This window comes from Natrix helvetica, assembly GCF_964273705.1.
Source record: "Natrix helvetica genome assembly, chromosome: Z".
Classification (NCBI taxonomy): domain Eukaryota; kingdom Metazoa; phylum Chordata; class Lepidosauria; order Squamata; family Natricidae; genus Natrix; species Natrix helvetica.
This window is the reverse complement of record NC_138554.1, coordinates 375,323-396,227: the sequence shown is the minus strand read 5'-3', so window position 1 is coordinate 396,227 and position 20,905 is coordinate 375,323. Positions and strand designations below refer to the sequence as shown.

The following is a 20,905-nucleotide window of genomic DNA, read 5'->3' as shown; positions in this document are numbered from 1 at the left end:
AACCAGCCATGCTGGGGAATTCTGGGAGTTGAAGTCCACAGGTCTCCCTGTTTCTAGATTAGGGATGGGCAGCCTTGAACGACTTAAAGAGCCGCTTGGCTTCCTGCAGAAAAGAAAACCCCGGGGTGCCCCAAAAGCCCTCCTGTGCCTGACTATGTACGTGGTTGAATTACACATTCCGTTTTCTTGTGAAACTTTGCTTGGATTTAACCATGGTTGGCCTCCCGGGGGTTGAAAAGCTCCGTCATTCGCTGGCCCTTGTGGCACATTTTGACCCACAGGGAGCTGCAGCAGAGGGATGGAAGAGCCACGTGCAGCTCCAGAGCTCACCCCTATTCTAGAGCCTCCTTTGCAGCAGCGGCCTTCTGTCACCCGCCCGCCCCCCCTCAGCCCAGAGACTTGACAGGGTGGGGGAGGCTTCCCATCCGGTCTATGAAACTCGGTGCCCTGGCAGGATCCGGGGAGAAAACTCGCGTGTAGGACCTGCCTTCTGGGACACATTTCCCCCAAGGCTTTGACACACACTCCCTCGTTGGCCATCCCAAAGGAAATCTTTATTCCATAAGGTTTTTTTTTAAATCAATTTCCCTTTTTTCGTTTTCTGCATTCTTGGAGGCCTCTGTGTGCAGTGGGGAGAGCTGCGTGGGTTGGGCAGAGGTCTGTTTGCCAACCGGTCCGAGCGCGCGTAAGCTCAGAGGCCAGCCCAGCCTGGGGAACGGAGGGGGGGGGGAGGCAGTGTCAGAGGCGGCTGGACCCCCCCCCCCGAGCATATGACCAGCGGGCTCGCCTCCTCCCGGCGCCTTTCCATTGGCGCCCCCCCCCCCCCCGCAAGCCCCTCGCCTGCCCCCACCCCGCGCCTCCCGGTTGGCAGGAGCTGCCCGCCACGTCATATTCAGATGGGGTCCCCCCTCCGGCTCAGCGCCAGGCATAGGGGGGGCATGTTTTTGGCAGGACCCCCGTTAACGGCGATAGCCGCGAGAAGCGAGGGCGCCCCGAAGAGAGGGCTGCCCCGGGGCAGCTGAGCAGCCTGCTAGACGGCTTTCGGAACGCCCAGGGCACTCTGCACATGCTCGCCAGGGCCGCCAGCCCTGTCCTCCGCCTCTTGGTGTTTTCGGGGTCGGGGCTGCTGCTCCGTCCGCCCCCACCCGCCCCCGCCCGCCCCCCTCGCAGCCACATCCCGCGGTCCCTCCCCTCGGCCCGCCAGAAGCGCTCCCGCCCCGGCCCCGCAGCTGCTCCTCCGAGCGCCCCGACGCCGCCGCGATGCCCCTCGCCCTACCGGCCCTCCTGCTGCTCTGCCTGCCGCAGCTGAGCCGCGCCCAGAGCCCCTCCGACGCCCCCGCCACCAACCAGACCAGGTAGACCCGTGCGCTGCGCCCTCCGTCCAGCTCCCCGTCGAAGGGACGGGCCGCCGCTCCGAAGGCTTTAGGAGGCGAGCCAAGCGGACTCCCGGCGCCGCTGAACGGGGCGTGGGGGAAGGGGATCCGCTCCAGGCCAGGTGAGGTCAGGGAGGGAAGCCGCCGTCGGGGTTCCCTCAATCTCTGCCCTCTCCCCGGCAGGCCCGTCTTCCTCTGCGGCGGCGACCACAACGCCAACAACGGCTACCTGGCCAGCGAGGGCTTCCCCGAGCACTACCCGGCGAGCAAGACCTGCACCTGGACCATCACGGTAAGCCCCCGTCCTCGCAGCCCCCGTCCTCCCAGCGCCTGCGGAGGGAAGGGGGAGCCAGGCTGACGGCCTCTCCCTGCAGGTGCCCGAGGGACAGGTGGTGATGCTTTCCTTCCGCGTCTTCGACCTGGAGCCCGAGCCGACCTGCCGCTACGACTACCTGGAGGTCTTCAACGGGCACGCGGCCCTGGAGTCGCAGCGCCTGGGCCGCTACTGCGGGACCTTCCGCCCCGGGGCCATCCTGGCCACCAGCCACCAGATGCTGCTGCGTATGGTGTCCGACGAAAGGACTGGCGGCAGGGGCTTCCTCGTCTGGTTCAGCGGCGGCCTCCCCCACGTGGACGGTAAGGGGGGGCACTCCCTGCTGGGGGGGCTCCCCGACAGTTCCCGCCCGGAGCCCCAAGCTGTGTCCCCTGGACGAGCGCCACGAAGGGAGGCGAGGGGAGGGGGAGCAACTGGCTGCCTCCTGCAGGGCCCAGGGCTGCAGCCGGCCACAGGAATGCCTGCAGCTGAGTCAGGGGGGCCCAGCTGGCTTCCCAGATGTTTCCCGGACAGGCTGGGAAGGACGGGAGGATCAGCGGTCTTGAGCCAGAGGTGGGTGGAGCAAAAGAGGAGCTGGCCTTTCAGTCCAGTCAGGGGCATCTATCTGGGCACCTCCCCACCGCATGCCAAGGGAGGGGTATCCCTCAGCAAGGAGGCTCCTGCCTTCTTCGCCCCCCCCCCCTTGCTGCCGCGGCCATTCTCAGAACCTTTTTGGGAGGGTGGGAATGGGCTGCCAACCACAGGGGCCCCTGGGCTTTCTAAGAGCCCGACCCTGTTGGAATAGTGAGTCTGGGAATCCCCTCCCCCTCAGTTTCCAAAGCCTCTGAAGAGAGACGGGCACTCGGCTTGGCTTTGGGGGAGGGCGTTGGGGGGGGGGGCAGTGAACGCTGCTGCTCAGCTGCTGCCAGAGTGGTTGAGGAATGGGAGGTCCGTCTGGGCTTGCAAGAAGAAAAGCAGCAGCCCAGCTAAGCCCCTCCCCCCGTCCCCCTCCCCCTCCTCCTCCTTCCAAGCATTCTTTGCCTCCCACGTCCAGCTGGACCAGGCTCAACATCTTCCCCACTTCCACTTCCGTCCTAACTGATCATTAGGGAGAATTCTGCGGTCTCCAAAATGAATGTTTTGCTCTTCTGCTCCCCTCCCCGGCCTCTCTCTGTGCAGCGCCAACTCCCCCTCCCCTCCCCTCCCTCCCCCCCCTCCCAGTTGGCAGCCCAGCCACCCCAGAGGCCCTCCTGAGACTTCAGCCAGCATTCTTCCCGGCTCTTCCCCTCCAGCTTCCTGGGCTCTCAGCCTAGGTCCCTCCCCCCACCCCCACCCCCACCCCCAAAAGTAGGCTGTCCCAGAGGGTTGAGTTGAGTGCCCAGATCTCTCCTTCTGGCATGGACTGGCACCACTCGTGCAGGTTTGCCTGCAGGATCAATCGTGTCTCCCGGGCTCTAGAAGAAGAGCAACTATTCCCGACTCTTCTACAGTGGCAACTTTAAGAGCCGCAGAGGACTTCCATTCTCAGAATCTGAGGAGTAGAAGTCCACCGGTTTGCCTAATTGCCAAGTTTCCTGACAGTGAGAACAATTAAACAGTGGAACAGAAGTTGCCTCCAGAAGTTGTGAATGCCCCAACACTGGAAGTCTTTAAGAAGATGTTGGATAGCCATTTGTCTGAAACGGTATAGGGTTTCCTGCCTAGGCAGGGGGTTGGACTAGAAGACCTCCAAGGTCCCTTCCAACTCTACTATTGTATTGTATTGTATTATAGTCCCTGTTCTAAGTGGGGAGAGATTGCACATGGAATGCCTGGACGTCTGTGGCCGTGTGAGCCCTGGATGCGTGTGGCTTGGCGTGTGTATTTATGCTGAGCCCTTGCCCATGGTTACACACGTGCCTGGCACAGGTTTATAGAATGTGGGAATGTCTGAGTTAGGTCAGGCACTTGAACAGATTAACAGAGTTGGAAGGGACCTTGGAGGTCATCTAGTCCAACCCCCTGCCCAAGCAGGAGACCCTACCTACACCATTTCTGACCGATGGCAGTCCAGTCTCTTCTTGAAAGCCTCCAGGGATGAAGCTCCCACAACTTCTGAAGGCTTCCCTTCTCCAGAATCCCCCAAAACATGACTCTGCCTGGCCTGGACACTTGCTTTTCTGTGCCATTTCCATGCTGCTAAATTCACTTCCACATATTCAGTTTGACCCCAGAAAAACGGGAGGTTTGAACCCAAAGGGGCGAGTTCCTGTGGGCCCTTTACAAAGTCCGGGTCTTGTCCCGACAGCTGCATTAAACATGAGAAATCCCAGAGTCGCTGCGAGTGGGCAGACTGATAAATCTAAATAAATGTAATAAAAAGCAGGACTGCCAGCCTCTTCCAGCTCCCCTAAAGCATCGCTTGGAGGAGAAGACCCTGCAGAGGCCTGGGGGTCTCTTCTCTGCTTCCAACTGGCTGCCCTTTCATCTCTTACAGAAAACCAGTTCTGTGGGGGGAAGCTGGAGAAAAGCCAAGGCTCCCTCAAGACCCCCAACTGGCCCGAGAGCGACTACCCGCCTGGCATCAGCTGCTCCTGGCACATCATTGCCCCACAGGACCAGGTAAAGTGGCAGGAGGCGCCCGGGCCCTCCCCTTTGTTGGGGGCAGAGAATCGCAACCCTCGTCCCAAATGCTGGGGGCTAAAACTGAGGAGCGGGAGGGTGACACCTCGGCTCCCCTCCGGCTAGGTCATCATCCTGACTTTTGGGAAGTTTGACTTGGAGTACGACACCTACTGCCGATATGACTACGTAGCCGTCTTCAACGGCAGGGAGCGTGACGACTCGCGCCGCGTGGGCAAATTCTGTGGAGACAAGTCACCCAGGTGGGTTGACATGTGTGTTGGCAAACACGGGGGGGGGGTGGTCTCCGTGGCCCTGCTCATTGGCGCTGGAAATCCTCCTTTTTCACCAGCTTGGGGGGCCTTCCCATAAACGGCTCCTGCTTGGCCCCCAGGGCTGCCCTCGCCAGATGGCCTCCAGCCACGGAGCCCAGTTCAGACTGGCGGGGCCATTGGGTGCTTCTTCCCCACCTTCCTCCCCACCTCACCCTGCAGCTCCATCCGCTCGGATGGCAACGAGCTCCTGGTCCAGTTTGTCTCGGATCTGAGCGTGACGGCTGACGGGTTTTCTGCCTCGTACGTGATGAAGAGTCAGGATGAGCCGGTGGGCGCCACCAGGGCCCAGCCCGTCATCCCGGTATTCCCAGGCGCCAAGCCCACACAGAGCAGCTGGAAGCCTGGGCCCCCCAAGCCCAAACCTCCCAGCAAGCCTGCAGGCCGACCCAAGCCGGCTCCGCGCCCCAAACCCACTGCCCAAGGCCGCTCGGAGGCTGCAGGCGCCTCCGCAATGCCCACCGCAGGTAAGAGATCTGGAGAGCGGAGGGGAGATAATAAGGACGATATTAGATTGTGCAGAAACGAACAGACTGACATTAAAAATAAAGGATAAAGAGGAATCAGTGCACTACAAGACAGGGGGGGCGATTTTACAATTGGCTTGAAAAGAGATAAAATAGAAAGAGAAAGGAACAAAACATGAAATAAATAGTGATGGATGAAATTTTTTTAATGTTGTCTTTTATGTTTAAAAATAAAAAATGTGGAAAAATAAATAAATAAGACAGATGACACATTATTAAATTGGGGGGGATAAGAAAGTATTAAAATGCAAGTAAACAAGTGGAAAAATGACATAAGTGGAATTAATATCACCTGAACTAAAATGTAATAGAGGAAATTATTTCTATGAAAATATAAAGTTGGGATTGCTGAAAGGCCCCCCCATTAGAGAGCCCACCAGAGACAGTAAGTAAGTAAGAGCAACGGGAGGGGGGGATGAGGAGGGAAAGGAAGGAAGAGAGAAAGCAGAGGGAGGAGGGAGGGAGGGGAATTAAGAGGGGAAGAGAGGAGGGGGAGAGAGGAGGAGGGGGGAAAGAGTGGGGAAGAAGAAAGGAGGGAGGAGAGGAGAGGAAAGAAGAAGGCAGAGAAGGGAGGCCAAGAAGAGGGAAGGAGCAAAGGTTGTTGCAAAATAAGATGGAGGCACAGGGTGGCAAGAAAGTGACCCAAAATGTATTCTATATATTTGTAAGAAAATAATGATAGAGATTAATGATGAATAGACAAAGATTAAGTAGCAATTATTATAAGAACGTATACTTGTGAATGAATTGGAAAGGGGGAAAAATAAAATAAAAATTTATTTAAAAAAAACAGAGCTGTGGAGAGCGGGTGGGGTGGGGGTTTGCTTTGCTGCCCGTGTCCTGAGCCCAGGAGGAGCACATGGGAGGAGCCGGCCTGGGGCAGGAAGCATGTGCAGAGTGCTAGGCTTCTAAGCAGTGAGGCCAAAGGGGGCGACTGGCCTTTTCTTTCCACCTCCCTCCTGTCTCCCTCCAGGTGAGGTCAGCTGCCCGCAACGCTGCAAGCGGACGGGGACTCTGCAGGTCAACTTCTGCGCCAGCGATTTTGGTAAGTTGGTCTTCCTGCTGCGGGGAAATCCACCTGTCTCCCTTCTCCCAACCTTGCCAGCCATAGGAGCCATTAGACAGGAGCCCCCCGGGGTGGGAGCAAAGTCGTCTCAGAATCAGAGGGGGAGGGGACCCCCCCTCCCAGACCCAGATCTCTGCATGGCGCCACCCTCGCTGCCTGCCTCTCACCCGCTCCCCAATCTCCCGCTTGCAGTGGTCAGCGGCACTGTGCAAGCCCTCCAACGACGAGAGGGGAGCCGGGTCACAGCCACCGTGACGCTCCTGCACGCCTACAAGAAGGGGGCCCTGAGCCTCTCCCCAGAAGCAGCCGAAGGCACCACCTTCCACTTGGACGTGCCCTGCAGGCAGTGCCCCGTCCTCAAGAAAGGTGAGACTTCTCGGGGGGGCCCTCTTCGCACGCGGGACAACTACACGACGTTAACCAGAAGCGGCCGAAATCCCCACCGGCTGCACCGGCTGCACAGATTAGCAGGGGAATTTGACAAGGCAGTCAGGCCTCTGAGCTGAATTCAAATTCTCCCCTGCCTCCGGCTCATCTCTCTCTCTCTCTCTCTCTCTCCCTCCCTCCTCCGCAGGGGCCAGCTATGTCTTCATGGGGAGGGTGGAGGCCGAGGGAAGTGGGCAGCTGCTCCCCAGCAACTTCGTTGTGCCACTTCGGCCACAGCAGCAGCAGATTCTCACCAACCTCAGCAAGCGGCCTTGCACCGGCAGGGCCAGGAGGAACCGCACCTGAGGACACCCCCCCCCCGTGGCCTCTGGGGGAGCCCCACAAACAGCACCATGTAACCAATAAACGGGCAGGGAAGCCGTTCACGGACTCCCGGGTGGGGAATGGCGCCCATTTTACGTTGTTCACACCCGTACCGCTGTCTTAAAGGTATTTGGTGTACCTGGTAGCCTTTGTTGTGAGATGATGTTGTGGGCCCCCCTCTTACCCTCCTCCTGCTGCCTGGCATTGTAGATGCAGCCCCCACCAGGGAAATGCCCGATTGCTTAGGGGCACTGGGCTGCCTTCTGTGCTTGGAAAGGCCAGGTGGGGAAAAGGTGGCTCTGGCTGCCCCCCCCACCCCACCTGCCCCCTTTCCCGCCCCCTGGCCTTGCTACGTGAGTTCCCCGGCGTATTTCTGAGCACGGGGGTCCTGGCCCAGGGATGGGCATCAAACTGGGCCGGCCTGGGCTCCGATCTGGCTTGCAGCTTCGGGGCAGACGGTGCGGCTGCAGAAAGGATCCGGCCCCACTGCCAGCCCATCTCTTCCACGGCAGCAGTGCAGCCTCAGTCGCATTGCTCCGACAGCGGCCTGGATTGGAAGCTGCAGCCTGGCTCTTCCTTGGCCCCCAAGTGCTCGGGGCTGGAGCCCACCGCGTTGCCCCAGAGGCCGCTGCCCCCTGTTCTTTTGGCACCCCCAATAGCAGCTCCCCAAAATGTTTCCTCCTTGGCTGTGGGTCCTGGGAGGGGTGGGGCTCAGTAGGGCGGGGCTGCGGAAGGAGGGCCGGAGGCTCCGGGAGGGGAGGGGGCCTGGGCTGCTTCCTCTGCCCCTGGCTGTGTCCAGACCCCCTGGCAGCTGCTCTCGGCCCTCTGCTGCTGGCAAAGTGGGGCAGGTGAGAAAGGGCTCCCTCCAGAGTTCTGCTGAGAGGCAAGACAAGGACCCCCCCCCCCCCTGCTGTCTCTGCCCCAAAGGCCAGGGCCCAGGACAGCAAGCAGGGAGGGAGTCTGCCTGCTTCCCAAAGGATCCGAGGCTCGGAGAGCAGGGCCTGAGCGCCCCCTTGTGGCGCATGTGGGGGCTGGCGAGAGCCAGAGCAACTGGACCGTCCCTGCTGTCCTGAAGTCACCCGGCCAGGCCTGCAGCCAGGGAGGGCAGTGGCCCAGCTGTCCTTCGGGTGGGGGTGGGGAGTGGAGGGCTGAGGGTGCTTTCTAAAAACAGATGGCGGCGCTGGAAGGTCCCGGCCGCTCACCTTGGAGCAGATAAAACGTGGCTTCCAGTCAGCAGCATTGAATGGTAATAGTTCAGTTTTGAGGCTGCTGGACTCTGCAATGACTCTAGAATGAAATTTTAAATGGCATCTACGGAAGGAGAGGGAGACAATCAGAAGACCAGCCGGTTGCACAAAGAAACACAAGTGGGGTGGGGGCTTCTACTCAACATCTGGGGGAGAAAAGCAGACCCCCCAGGAATCTCTGCAGAATCAACAGGGTGGGAGGGGGCAAATGGACCTGGGGGGTGTCTCATTCTAGAGGGCAAAAGGCACCACTGGGAAGACCCCCTTCCTGGGTCTGGTAAGATGACAGGGCTTAATTGGGGGGGGGTCGCATGCCCTTCTGGCTGACTTCACTGGACGGACCCAAAATACCTGCAGCCTTCTAGGGGGTCCTTCTACCGCCCCCCCCCCTTTGCCCCCTGGAGCCCCTCCGCTCCCTCCTCTTTGGGCCTCCCTCCCCCCCCCTTCTGCTCATGGGAAAGGCCCCAGCCCCCCTTTCCCTCTGGGCTGGGATTCCCTCCAGATCCCCGGGGGAGCCCCAGCTCCATCCCAGGAAAGGGGAACTGAGCCCGGGGCTGCCCCTGCGCGGTCGGTTGCTTTTGGGGTCTTCCTCTCTGCACTCCCCTTTTTTAAGCCCGGAAAGCTGGCTGAGCTCCGGCCTCGGGGGCACCGCAGGCGGAAGGAAAGGGTCAGGGTGGGGAAAGCTCGGAGCCAGCGGGAGCCAGAGGCGCCCCGAGGAGCCGTTTCGTTCCCCTGCGGCCGAAGCGGACTTTCCCCACGGGGGCTGCCTGGGGATGAAGGCCGATGGGCGCTTGCGGAGCCTGGAAGGAGGCTCCCCACCCCCAATGCCCACAACCGCCCAACGGCCGGGAGGGAGGGAGGGCGGAGCGGCCGAGGGAGCCCGCCCAGCCTCGCATCCTCCGCAACCAACCTCTCCCCCGGGGAAGCGGCACCTGCTCGCCCCGCTGGGCTCCGCGCGTAGAGCTCCAGCAGCCGCACCTGCCGCCGCACCGCCCGAGGCCACCAGGGGCTGCCGGCGGTCGCCAGGGCTGGGCGGAGCGGACGCGGCTCCTGCAGGGAAGCGGCCGAGCTCTTCCCCGCTTTCAGCGCCCTCCGCGCCCGTCCAGCGGCGAGCTCCTTCCCGGCCCCTCGGAGCCCCCGCGGCAGAGGCGGAGGAGCCGAGCGGACCCTCCTGGCGGCGCGGCGGGGCCTGGATGGGCGTCCGGGGGCCCCTGCGGGCGTCCGCGCCGCTCCTGCGCTCCAGCGAGGTTCCTCCCGGCGTGGCCGAGCGCTTCATCCTGAGCGGCTATCGCTGCCCGGGCTCCTCGGCCGCCCAGTGCCTGCTCTCCGCCTTCCGGCCCACCAACGAGACGGGCAACTTCTGGACCCACTTCGTGGCCCTCTTCGTCTTCGCCTTCCACGCCCTGGAGGCCTTCGGGGGTCCCGGGCGCCCCCTCCCCGCCGGGCCCCTGGAGCCCTTCTACTACCCGCTCTGGAGCTACTGCCTGGGCGTCTGCGGGCTCCTGGCGGGCAGCAGCCTGGCACATCTCTTCAACGCCCTGTCACTGCCCGTGCGGGAGATCTGCTTCTACATCGACTACGGCACCATCAGCGCCTACACGGTGGGTGCCTCCTTGGCCTACTTCTACTACGTGTGGCCGCACGCGTCCCGCGGTCCTTCCTCAGGCTGCCCGGAGGGTGCCGACCGGCTCTGCGCCTGGTTTGAGGCCTTGTACGTGCCCACGTCTTGCCTGGTGGCCCTCGTCTGCACCCTGGGCTGCTGCAGCACCCGCCGCCGGTGCCCCCGCCACCGCTACCTGCTCCGCACGCTGATCTTCCTGCTGCCCTTCCTGGTGGTCTCCCTGCCGGTCTTCCAGAAGCTGTGGGGGCCGGGGGGCAGCCCAGGGACCGTGCAGCTCTTCCTGCGCCACTGCCTGTGGCTGCTGGCCTCCGGGCTCTTCAACGTCAGCAAGGCCCCCGAGCGCTTCAGCCCCGGGAGGTTCGACATCTGGGGCCACAGCCACCAGTGGTTCCACTGCTGCTCCTTCATGAGCATCCTGGAGGAGCTGCACATGATCCGGGGGGAGATGGAGCTGCTGGCCGAAGGGCCCCCCCTCCTCCCCTCCAGGGCCCCCACCTTCCTCTCCACCTTTGGGGTGATGCTGCTGGCGCTGGCCCTGCTCAGCACGATCGTCGCCTGGTTCGGGGTCCGGGCACATGGGGGCCGCGACCAAGGCCAGAGCAAAGGCCGGAAGGGGGACTGAGGAGGCTGCTGCCAACGGGGCCTCCCGCCATGGGGAGCCTGCACTGAGAGGAGCTTCCTTTGGAACTCAAGCCCACGGAATGAAGAGGGGTGACTCGAACCCAGGACACAGCTTTGGCAGAGAGCCTGCCCCTGCCAAGAGGGGCAGAGTCAAGCAAGCAGGGCTGACCCAGGACTGCAGGAGGAGGAACAGTGGGGGGGCCTCCCCCCTTTCCCTTCTCAGCTGGGGGGGGGGTGTCTCCTGAAATACGCCAGTGGAAATGGAGTGGCTCTCCTTTGTTCAGGGGGGGGATGGGGACGTGGCTTAGGTTTTTTCAGAGGGGGAGTAAAATCTCTGCAGTGGAAACCTCGGCTGCCTCTTCCTTCGCCCGTGGCTCCTCCTGAAGGGACCCCTACGGGAAGGAGGCCCTTCCCCTCCTTCAGCCCCCAAAGCTACGGAGGTTGTGGGGGGCTGCACAACTGCTGGTGGGAGGTGGCAGAGAATCAGGCTGAGATTCTGGTGGGAGACCCCCGTGTGGGTTGGGAGCTGAGGCCCAGGTTGGCCAGGGAGGCCTTGAGCTGCCCCACTCTGCTCGGGGGGGGGGGTGTTGAACATTTGGGGCTGAAGCAGCTCATTTAGCTCCAAAATTGGCTCCCTCTGCACACGCTGCCCCCTGCCTGTGTTTGTGTGTGTGTGTGTGTTGTTGGGGGGGGGGTGAGAACCTGTGGGGAGGCAGCTGCAGCCGTGGGGCTGGGTGTCCACTCTCAGGCCAAGGACTCCCACCTCCCCCCAGAGGAAAAGGGAGGTGCTTCAAGAGCTGCAATGGGGCATCTCCAGGGGAATCTGGGCTCCATCCCAGGCCCTGGGGCTTCTCCGGACCCCCATGGCTCCCGAGGGCATCACCCACCCAATTGCCACCCTGGGGCCTCTGCCTGGCTCTGCTGTCCCCCGTTTTGCCACCAGGGAAACATTGCCCGAAGACCCCCGAGGGGCCTTTAGAGGAGGGGGCCTGGCCAGCTGTGCCCGGCTTCTTCCAGGGAGAGAGCGAGCTCTGCCTTCCCCTGGGCACTGCCTGCCACAGACCGGCCCCAGGGACCGTGGGGGAGGGGGTTGCGCATGCGCTCCGAGCTGCCCAACTGGACGAGTGGCGAATGGCGTGAAGTGGTGCCCTCAAGGGGTTCCAGCTCTTTTGAAAGGGGGCAGCATTCCTCGTTCCATCGGTGTTTTTCCTTTAGATTTGGTCCCCAAAGATGTTCAACCAATCCCGCCTTCCCCCCCAGCCCCCCCCACAAAGACCCGTTCCAGCCGCTGCCCACCCCCCATCCCCCCCCCCCACTGCTGGGCAGAGCCGAGGCTGCCTTGGTTTGTGCTTGTGCTTTATTTATTCCCAATTGTTCAGTGTGAAGTCTTCTCTATCTGTCAATCATGATCCATGATGCGTATAAGGGGAGGATATGGGGGGGGGAGGGAGGGGAGGGGCCAGAGGGGGCCCATGAGCTAGCTGGACGGGGGGGCTTCCCGCAGTTCGGCCGCCCTCTGGATCATGTCCAGAGCCTCCCAGAAGAAGTCCTTCTGGAAGGTCAGGAGGGGCATGCTGCCCACCGCCTCCTTCATCTTGGCCATGCGCCCCTCCAGCGTGGGGCACTTGTGCAGCTGGCTCAGGTACTCTTCGCAGGTGCGGGCGGCCAGAGCCTCCGAGTCGCCCAGGGGCACCGCGGCCTTGCTGGCCGGCAGCTCCCGGTAGGCGGGCGCCTCCTCGATGTCATGGCTGGAGAGCATGTAGAGGCACTCCCGGGTGGAGCAGATGCGGCGGGCACAGGGCGGCACCTGTGGGGGCACTGGGGGGTTAGGAAGGAGGGAGGAGGAGGGGGCAGGCGGCCCCCCGAAAGCAAAGGTGCCTCCGGGCCCCCCCTCTCACCTTGATCTGCAGCCGGACAAAGGAGGCGCTGCCCTTCGGCCAGCCTGGCAGGCGGCCCCCTGCCCCACAGCCGCAGCCCATCAGGTCCTTGCTGAAGTCCCCGCTTTGGCTCAGCACCAGGGTGTGGTTCAGCCCGCACCACAGGTCCAGGGGCCACTTCAGGTAGTGCACCTGCGTGGGGGCAGCGACAGGCCCTCTGAAAGGCTGTTCTTCCGGAAAGCTCTGACGCCACACAGCCACTTCCGGTCTGCTGCGGGGGAGGGGAGGGGAGGGGAGGGGGGGGCGTTGGCCAGGCAAACGGAGGGAGACCCCAAACCCGCAAGAGCCGCAAGGCGGCTGCCATGAGGCTGGGCTTGCAGACTGAAAGCGGGGAGATGGGGAGGGGCTGGAGGTGTACCTGGGCAGGCTCCCCGCGGTCTATCTTGTCCCCCGTGCCCAGCTGCCCATAGCGGTTGTTTCCCTGCATGAAAATCCGTCCAAATTCATCCACCAGGCCCAGGTGGTTGTAACCCAGGGCACAGCTGAGCACCTGTGGAGAGGGGGGGGGAAGGGCGGAAGGGTGTCTGAGCATGTGCAGAGTGCCCTCCCAGGAGCTGCAAGTAGGGATGGTGGGGAGCCGAGCGGAAGCCTTCACACTCCAGGCTCCCTCTTTGCCTAAGGAAGCCGGGTGGAAGGACCCAGAAGGGAGGGGGCGATGGGGGCCCCCAGGTAGGGTGCGTGCGTGCGTGCGCGTGTGTTACCTTAGCGGGCAGAGAAAGGGCCAGGGGCATCTGCTGGTCCAGAGGGTCGAAGGCATGCAGGGTGCCAAAGAGGTCACGGTAAACGCCAGGGGAGTGGACCTCGAAGTAGACGGTGCCCTCGCCTGGCATGGGAGACCACGGTTGGCTTCAAGCCAGCTCCAGCTCCGGTGGGGCCAGAAGGGCTGCTCTTTCCCCTCCCTCTGGAAGGGGCTCTCCCCCGTCCCCCTCTCTGCCCCTTGGATTCCAGCCCTATGGGCTCATGCCGACACCCCTGCCCAACCCCCCAACCCCCTTCCTCTCAAAGGGGGCTGCCTTGCCCGGTCCACACCAGCCGCTTCTTCAACCTCCGGTTGGATGCCTCTCAGGGCTGCCCCAATGTGGCCTCCCGTCTCCTGGAACCACCCCAGGCAGCCCCCCCCCCCCGACAATCAGGAAAAGGCGGCCGGATGCCTTACCTACCTACCTGCCTACCCCTCTTCCCTCTTCCGGCCAGGCCCTCCCGACGGGTTGAAAAAGTGCCAGCGAGGCAGTGGCCCCCGCGGCCTCCTCACCTGTGAGGTAGACGGCGCTGCTCTGGTTGGAGCGCATGTGCCGGACGGAGATGTGCGGGAGGCACTTGGAGACTTTGCGGAGGGCCAGCTGCACCGTGTAGGAGCGGGGCTGGTCCAGCTGCGTCTCGTTCACCACCAGGCTGTAGATTTTGCCTTCCTCTGTGAAGAGAAGAATTCCACCCTGGCAGGTGATGGCAGGGCAGAAGGTTTTCTTGCATCCAGACAAGCCAAAGGGGGGGGGGGGGAGCCCTGCCTCGGGCACGAAGGCCAGCCGCCCCGGGGGAAACGGGGCCAAAGGGGTCGAGGCTGAAGGAGCCGGACTCTGCACAAAAGCAGCAGGCTCTCCCGTGGCTGAACCCCCGCTTGCCCGCTCTCCCGGCCCCCTCACCTGTCAGGAGCAGGAGGGACCTCTCGGTCTCTTGCCCCACCAGCACAATCTGCCTGAACTTCATGGAGAAATGGAAGGTCATCTTGAAGACTCGCTGCCCGCTGGATTGCAGGTAGACCTCCACGCAGTCACAGAGGCGGGTGCTGGGGGCCGGGCCGGAGCCCTCGCTGCGCCCCAAGGCCTGGCTGGGCACCTGCTCCCGGGTGGCCAGCACGTACAGGTACTTGCGGTAGACGGTGTCGTTCCGGGGGTCTGTGGCAAACTGCAAGGAAGGCAGGGGCAGGAGGGGGTAGCCGGCATCAGGAGGCTGCAAATCCTCCGGGGCGGAAATGGCACAGCGGCTCCCTACGACCTCTGGGCGAATCCCATCCCTCCCCCAGGGCTGCTGGCTCCTCTTGGCAAGGCATTCCGGTGGGGATCAAGGCGTCTGCAGTTAACGGCTGCAGGGAAGGGCCCCAGAGACCTCCGGGAGCCCCCACTCAAGTCCTCGGGGGGGGGGCTCTTTGTCACTCCTCAGAGGGAAGGGCTCCTCCGGCCTCACTTCCACTGGGCCCCCCTCCCCCTCCCCAGGGAACCTGGCTAAGAAGCAGCGGAGTTCCCAAAGGGCCAGCGGAGGGGAGGGACTGGGGGCACCGGCTTCCCTCCCCCATCCCAGCCAGAAACCATCTGGGTCCTTTCGCTCTCAATCACCCCTTGGGTGGCATGGACTATGGCTGGAAGAGGACAGGTGTGTGGGGGGGGGAAAGGGGGGGGGAACAGCTGCCACCGTCCCTGCATGGTTATTCCGAACGCATCCTGGAGTCTGGTCTCCAGGGGATCCAGCCAAGAGCAGCCTGGCAAGGCCCGCGTGGGTGCTCTTCTAAGGGGGCACAGGGGAAATCTGTGGCAGAGTTTCTCACAAAGGGAAGCTCCTTTCCTGTCTTAAGGGCACCAGACGCCGAGGCGAGTCTGGGCAAAGAAGGTGCAACGCCAGGCTGGTTCAGAAACCCTGGCAGGGAAGGCAGAGGCTTTACGGGGAGACCTTAAGTGGTGAAAAGGACCCGAGGGGAAGTGAGACTGTAAGCCCCCTTGGCAAGAGGATGGGGGTCCCTGGCCTGTCTGCATCAGCCACCAGCAGCTCTGGAAAGCCCCAGAAGGAGCCCCCCTCGCCCGCTGGAGGGCAGAAAGGGGAGGGGCCGAGGGAAAGGGGGGGCCCCTCTCTAAGCTGACACTTTCCTCTTTTCTGCCCATGATTTCGTGGCTCTCGGTTCAGGGAGGCAGGAGGGGCTGGGCGCCCGCCAGTTTCCAAAGGGCAGCTTGGTTCCCCTCCCGCCAGCGCTGCGTTTCCCCTGCACCCGGTGTGCCAAGACACCCGCCTGGAGGACTCGGCTCCCCTCTCCTCTCCCGCCTCGGTGGCACGTACGTCCTTAGCGCTGCGGCACAGCACCATGTAGCGGCAGGCCCGGCGCCACTGGATGTGGCCCATGGTGGAGGAGACCAGGGCATTCTTGAGGAAGAAGAGCGTGCCGTTGTAGTCCAAGATGAAGACGTGGTCCTTGGTGGGCAAGAACTTCCGGTAGCCGTGCGAGAGAAGGGGGGCCACGGTCTTGCTGACGAAATGCCGCCGGCCGCTGAACATCTGGAAGTACAAGCCCTTGGTGTCTGTGGGACAGAGAGGCCCGAGGGCGGGGAAATTGGGTCTGTCTAGAGGAGCCGACTGGCAAGAGCTTCCGGGTGGGGCCTGGGGGTGAGGCAGCCTTGCTCCACTCCCCTCGTCTCTTCCTCCTCCTGCCCCCCGTCCCGTCCCCTCCGCTTCACACCAGGCTATACTGACAGTTGAGGATGGCCGATCTCTTCCACGGCCGGCTGCCACCCGAGTTCTCATCCCGCAGCCGAGGGGAAAGACGGCGGCAGATGCGCTGCCAGACCCCCTCGCTGTCACAAACTTCATAGAAATACCGGCAGGTCTGGCCGAGAGCCACCAGGTCCCTCACAGGCAGGAAGGAGATGATGTAGTACAGCTGGAAGAGGAGAGGGAGCCAGTCAGGAGGCCTCCCTGGCCTTCCTCAGGCCCAGCCTGTGGCCCCTCCGTACCCCCTTCTCCTGCCCCCAAGGCTCACCCACCAGTTCAGGAGGGAAGAGCTGGATGGAGGCGGATTCTCCCCTGGCCTTCTTGTCCTCGGTGGCCTCCGTGGATGAGCTGCGCCGCTTCTTCTTGGGCTGCTGTAGGCAGAAGAGAGGAGCCAAGAGCCCCCTTATCCTGGATCTCCCCGGGCTTCCTCCTCTCTCAGGGGCTCCGGAGGGCCCTATAGCTGCAAAGTATAGTGGGCAAAGACCTTCCCTGGAGGGCTGCGCACTACCTGGTGGACTGATGCCTGACGTACCATCAAAGAGGAAACAAGAAGCATCTGCCTGCCTGACTCCTGCTACTTCTAAAACCCCAAGATGAGGCGAGCCCAATCTTTCACCTCGCAGAAACCTCAGGTCCCCAGGGTTTCTTTACGGAAGCCCACGGGACCAATTGAGCGGAGGGGACCCTGGCTCCTGGGCCGGAGGAGGAAGGGGAGGAGGGGATGTCCCGGGTGCGTTTCCTAAAATGGGCGCCAGGTGGCAGGACTGGCCAGGTGAAGAGGGAGCTCCTAGTTTCGGAGGAAACAGTCCTTACATGTCTGAAAAGTGACTCAACCTCATTACAGCTGATTCATACTGACTTTCTCTGCAGGCTTAGGACAAGTTTACCTTTTCTTTTCTTTGTTTTTGTTTTTTGCAGTTGCTCTGTTCTACTGTTACTTGGATCTAAAAACATTTTGGAATAAGGTCAGTCGAATTTGCCAAACTCCACACGAGTCTGCGTTTCAAGGTTTTTTTTTTTTTTTTTGCAAAAGATTGGGAGTCACAGCTCTGACTAAAGGATAACAGCGTTTGCATTCATCACTATGGAATTCTCCAGCTTTAAAAGAAGGTGCGTAAGGCTTGTGAGTTAATTTGCATGTGCAAACGAGAAAGGGCAGGAGTGGAAATTTTGCACGCCAACCTCGCAGAGAAAGCCCCTCCCTCCTCCAGCATCTTCCTGCCGCCCCCCCCTTCCCCCCCCCCTTCCAGCACTTCCTCATAGTTTTCCTGTCCTCCAGGCCCTGCGGTCCAAATGCTCACTCCAAGCGGCTCTTCGGTGCTAGAGATGAGGGAGAAGCGCTGGGGCTTTCTCCTCCTGAATTTTCGGGCGATGCGCCTGTCGCTCATGTCTGCCCACCCAGCCGGAGTCTCTGCGGTGGGTGTGAGCTCTCAGACCCACCCTTGCTGCTGAGCCCAGCATGGCCAAGGCTTTTGAAGGCCTCTGCCCACCAAGCCTGTCACCCTGGGGGACATAGCCCTATGTGATAATGGCCGTCTTGATGGCTTCACAGAGACTGGGTTTCCCCTGGTAACTGGGGCACTGTGACATCAGCACCCATCTGGGGCATATGCTCTGTGAGCTGGACACGAGACTAGATCGACCGATCTAGTCTTCGGGTCAAAGATTAGCCCGAGGGGCAGGGATCCCACCTAGGGTGGCTCTGGCTCTTCCTGTGCTGAGAGTCCCTTACCAATTGCTGCATAAGAGACACGGAGGGGCAGGAACCAGGAGCCAGCCAGCCAGCCTCCCTCTCCTTGAAATCATTGTGAGTTTTCCCATTAAGAACTCCTGGCCAAGCTCTTTCCAGCCTGCATTTGGGGTTGTTGCGACCGATAAAAAGGAATTTCCTTTGGGGGTTTTTTCCTTCCTTGCAACCTGTGCTGCTTGCAGTCATGGGGAGGGCTTAGCTGAATTCCTGTAAATTCTTAGGTCATTTTGGGAGGAGAGGGAGGGGGGGGGCTGGAGGGAATTAAGGGATTAGGAAGGTTAAGTTTCCCAAATGTATTGAAGGGACTGGAAATATTTGCATTTGTCAAAGCAATACTAAAAAGGTGATCAGAAAGAACCTTGGCTCTTCCCAAACCCCTTGCTGAGTTCAGATGAAAAGCTGCGTCCACCCACTGGATTCCCTGCCTTGGCAGAGAGCTCAGGCATTCTAGAGCCTGCTGGGGTTCCAGTCGGAATCTTATTCCTCAGAACATGAAGTGCCCGGGCTCTGAGCCATTTGGGTTCTTTCCACCTTCTTGCCTGATCCCCCTCACCACCACCACCACCAGCAGCTGAGTGGCACTCTGGGCTTCAACCCTCAGCTACAAATATTCTCCCTCGTTGGCACTCTGGGCTTCCTTATCCAGGGTCTTACTTGCAAAGGCTTTGCTGCAATCCCCTGGGTCCGACGTGGGCTGGAGCTTTCCCTTCAGTGGGCAGGGGAAACCTGAGAATTAGAACAGGAGGAAACAGAGCAGAGTGGAAAAGACAAAGCACAAGGCTTAAATGCAGCTCTCAGATTAAAACCAAGTCAGCCGCCCGAAGCCACCCGCAATTTGGTACAGCCACTTTCCAGGCTGACGAATCCATGGGAAAACCAGAGCTTTCGTGATCTGTGGCTCACTTCATCAGATGTATCACACCGTGGGTACAAGCCTCAGTAGTTGTGAGCAATTCAATTAGCAATCACACTGCAGTTTGAACTGTATAGCCCAGTTGTCTCCCTATCCCAGGGCCCCCCAAACCTGGCAACTTTAAGACTTGTGGACTATTCTGGCCATTGAAGTCCACAAGTCTTAAAGTTGCCAGATTTGGGGACCCCTGCCCTATCCAAACAGCCACCCATTAACCCCCCCCTCCCAGCCACCATGAACTCCTCTATTCTCAATCTACATGGCCATAACAGACGCGAGAGCCTGGCTGTGTGGGTGGCACAGCAGAAGGCATTATCCTCTGAGCCAGCAAGCGGGCACGGAATGAACCTCCAAAGACCTGGGCCTTTTTTGGCTGCACAAGGAAGAACGGTGCATTGGGCCCCAGCAATATTTGCTGATCAAGGGTTACCCCGTGGCCCACACCACTAGGCCACTCAGTTTCTCCCAAAAGAGGTTTCCCCTACTTCGACTTAACGACCACTCGTTTAGTCACCATTGAAAGCTACGGTATGATTGCACGAAAGAAAGGGATTTATGACCGTTTTTCACCTGACCATTGCAGCCTCCCTGTGGTCATCTGGTCAAAATCTGGATGGTGGGCAACTGTCACCATGTCCCGCGGTCACCTTTTGCGATATCTTCTGCCGCAAACCTAGTCAATGTGGAAGTCAGTTCACTAAACAACCGTGCGACTAAGTGAACAACTGTGGCGATTCACTTAAGGAAGTCGTAAAAAAATGGGGCGAAACTCACTTAACAACTGCCTTGCTTAGCAATGGAAACAACGGCTTCTATTGCAGTCGTAAGTTGAGGACTACCTGTGTTAGATGTTACAGGCAGCATTTCCAGCTCTTGTTCAGAGGAAATTATAGCCTAAAGCAGTAGGCAGGTGCTGGGTTTAGGAGGGGGAGCCGAGCCCCCCCCCCCCGCTAAGCAGCCTGGCCCAAGGCGAGAATAAAGGCAAGCCCCCTCCATGAAGAGAATCCCCCCCCACATGGACAGGGGTGTCGGTGGGGGGGGCTCCTCCTCCTCAGTGCATCCTTGTCAGCCGGTTGCAGCCGGTGGAGGTGCAGGAAGGGTAGAGCCCCTGCAGGTCTGGGGAGGTTGCCGGCCACCCTCTATGGGGGCAGAGGGGGGACCTAGGAGAGACCCTTCCGGGGACTCGGTAGGCAGAGCAACAGGTGCGGCCCTCGGGGCCTTTTAAGGAGGGGGGGGCTCAACTCCCAGACACCCCCCCCCCCGCAGCAAAAGCAAAGCTGGCTGTGGAACGCTGGGACTTGGGAGTCCAACCCTCTTCAAAGGCCCAGGATAATTGACACTAGGAAGGGGGTCTTAGAGGCCATCTAGTCCAACCCCCGTGACGTTTCAGACAAAGCAGTGGAGCCAAAGAGTGGGAAACCTTCACCGTCCCTTGGGCTCATCTGGAGAGGCTGCCCGGGGCCGAGCTTGGCCCGTCGGCCTCCTCTCCGCTCCTAGGAGCCCAGGAGGTTCTAATCCTGACTGGGTTGACTGGCTGGGCCTCTCTTCGTCCCAGGGCTGGTCGTTGTGCGGGGGTGGGGTAGAGGAGGGGGGGACTGTTAGGTTTGTTCTGGGTTATTTATAGGTGGGATTGAGGGGAAAAAACTCTAAAAATAATTTTGAAAAAGTAGAGAGCCGTTAAAAGTTTCCTCTGAGGCTGCAGCCCCCACAGGACAAGAGCTCCTCAAGCCACTGGCGAACCTGCGGGGGCTTTTCAGCAGTTTTGGCCGCAGCCGCGGTGCCTCTAGGGCTATTTAGCCAGCATCCGGCAGAGGTACTCTGACTATGCTCAGAGGACCCCACGCCCGCGCCAGTGTCTCTCCTGAGGCCTTTCCACAGCTTTGGACCCGCCTCCCCTGAGGCGCCTTTTGTCCCGATTGGTCGATAAGCTCCCTGAAAGGCCGTGTGACCGACGATTGGCTGCCGTGGCTGCCATTCTCCCCTATCGAGGATGAAAGCGCCTCCTCGGCTTTCAACCGCTTGCCGCCAGCAGCCCAGCGACTGTTGATTGGCAGCTCAGCCATCCGTCAGAGGGAGGCCCGCCTTCACTCGATTCTACGCGCCGTGATACGCCCGTTGTCGACTCCCCGCTGAGCCAATCGTTTCCCTACCTGCCTCCTTGAATGTGATTGGGCGACAGAGGAACGTGCGGAGCAGTTTCACGTGTCGGTCAGGAAAGTTGGATCCGGAGGAATCTGCCTCCCTCATAAGCGATTGGCTGGAGCGAGACGCTTTCACGCACGTCCCAGTTCCCTTTCATCCCGGGCATTCGATTGGACTAAAAGGAGGAAGAGTCAGGGAGCTTTTAAACGGGATTGGCTGTCGGGCGTGGAACGTCTCGCCC

At 60.9% G+C, this 20,905-nt stretch overlaps 2 protein-coding genes across 4 annotated transcripts; one reads left to right on the top strand and one right to left on the bottom strand.

Annotated features, from left to right (window-relative positions):
• Nucleotides 1-1,171: 1,171 nt before the first annotated feature.
• Nucleotides 1,172-7,100, top strand: LOC309401024 (procollagen C-endopeptidase enhancer 1-like). The gene is made up of 9 exons (XM_081969928.1): nucleotides 1,172-1,355; nucleotides 1,557-1,665; nucleotides 1,748-2,009; nucleotides 4,163-4,287; nucleotides 4,414-4,550; nucleotides 4,782-5,086; nucleotides 6,120-6,191; nucleotides 6,405-6,578; nucleotides 6,787-7,100. The coding sequence occupies exons 1-9, from the start codon at nucleotides 1,261-1,263 to the stop codon at nucleotides 6,942-6,944; spliced, it is 1,437 nt and encodes a 478-aa protein (XP_081826054.1). The 5' UTR covers nucleotides 1,172-1,260; the 3' UTR covers nucleotides 6,945-7,100.
• A 4,716-nt stretch (nucleotides 7,101-11,816) lies between these two features.
• LOC309382069 (F-box only protein 24-like) lies at nucleotides 11,817-20,755 on the bottom strand. 3 transcript variants are annotated; one of them, XM_081933534.1, is made up of 12 exons: nucleotides 20,673-20,755; nucleotides 19,093-19,195; nucleotides 18,264-18,335; nucleotides 16,132-16,319; nucleotides 15,842-16,028; nucleotides 15,431-15,669; nucleotides 14,029-14,290; nucleotides 13,641-13,799; nucleotides 13,090-13,211; nucleotides 12,747-12,878; nucleotides 12,350-12,520; nucleotides 11,817-12,258 (listed from the first exon to the last, which is right to left on the bottom strand). In XM_081933534.1, the coding sequence occupies exons 2-12, from the start codon at nucleotides 19,154-19,156 to the stop codon at nucleotides 11,929-11,931; spliced, it is 1,926 nt and encodes a 641-aa protein (XP_081789660.1). In that variant the 5' UTR covers nucleotides 19,157-19,195; nucleotides 20,673-20,755; the 3' UTR covers nucleotides 11,817-11,928. The 3 variants fall into 3 exon arrangements, with proteins under 3 accessions (XP_081789660.1, XP_081789661.1, XP_081789662.1); XM_081933535.1 differs by lacking the exons at nucleotides 18,264-18,335; nucleotides 19,093-19,195; nucleotides 20,673-20,755 and adding an exon at nucleotides 17,592-17,679 and having other exon boundaries at nucleotides 16,132-16,230; XM_081933536.1 differs by lacking the exons at nucleotides 18,264-18,335; nucleotides 19,093-19,195; nucleotides 20,673-20,755 and adding an exon at nucleotides 17,161-17,256 and having other exon boundaries at nucleotides 16,132-16,230.
• Between the last annotated feature and the right edge of the window lie 150 nt (nucleotides 20,756-20,905).

Coding starts and splice junctions, on each gene's coding strand:
- LOC309382069 (XM_081933534.1), bottom strand. CDS start 19,156: ATGGTGACAGTTGCCCACCATCCAGATTTTGACCAGATGACCACAGGG. Junction 16,029..16,131: donor AGCTCTTCCCTCCTGAACTG/GTGGGTGAGCCT, acceptor CTCCTCTTCCAG/CTGTACTACATCATCTCCTT. Junction 14,291..15,430: donor TGTGCCGCAGCGCTAAGGAC/GTACGTGCCACC, acceptor CCTTCCTTGCAG/TTTGCCACAGACCCCCGGAA.
- LOC309401024 (XM_081969928.1), top strand. CDS start 1,261: ATGCCCCTCGCCCTACCGGCCCTCCTGCTGCTCTGCCTGCCGCAGCTG. Junction 4,551..4,781: donor TGTGGAGACAAGTCACCCAG/GTGGGTTGACAT, acceptor CTCACCCTGCAG/CTCCATCCGCTCGGATGGCA. Junction 6,192..6,404: donor CTTCTGCGCCAGCGATTTTG/GTAAGTTGGTCT, acceptor TCCCGCTTGCAG/TGGTCAGCGGCACTGTGCAA.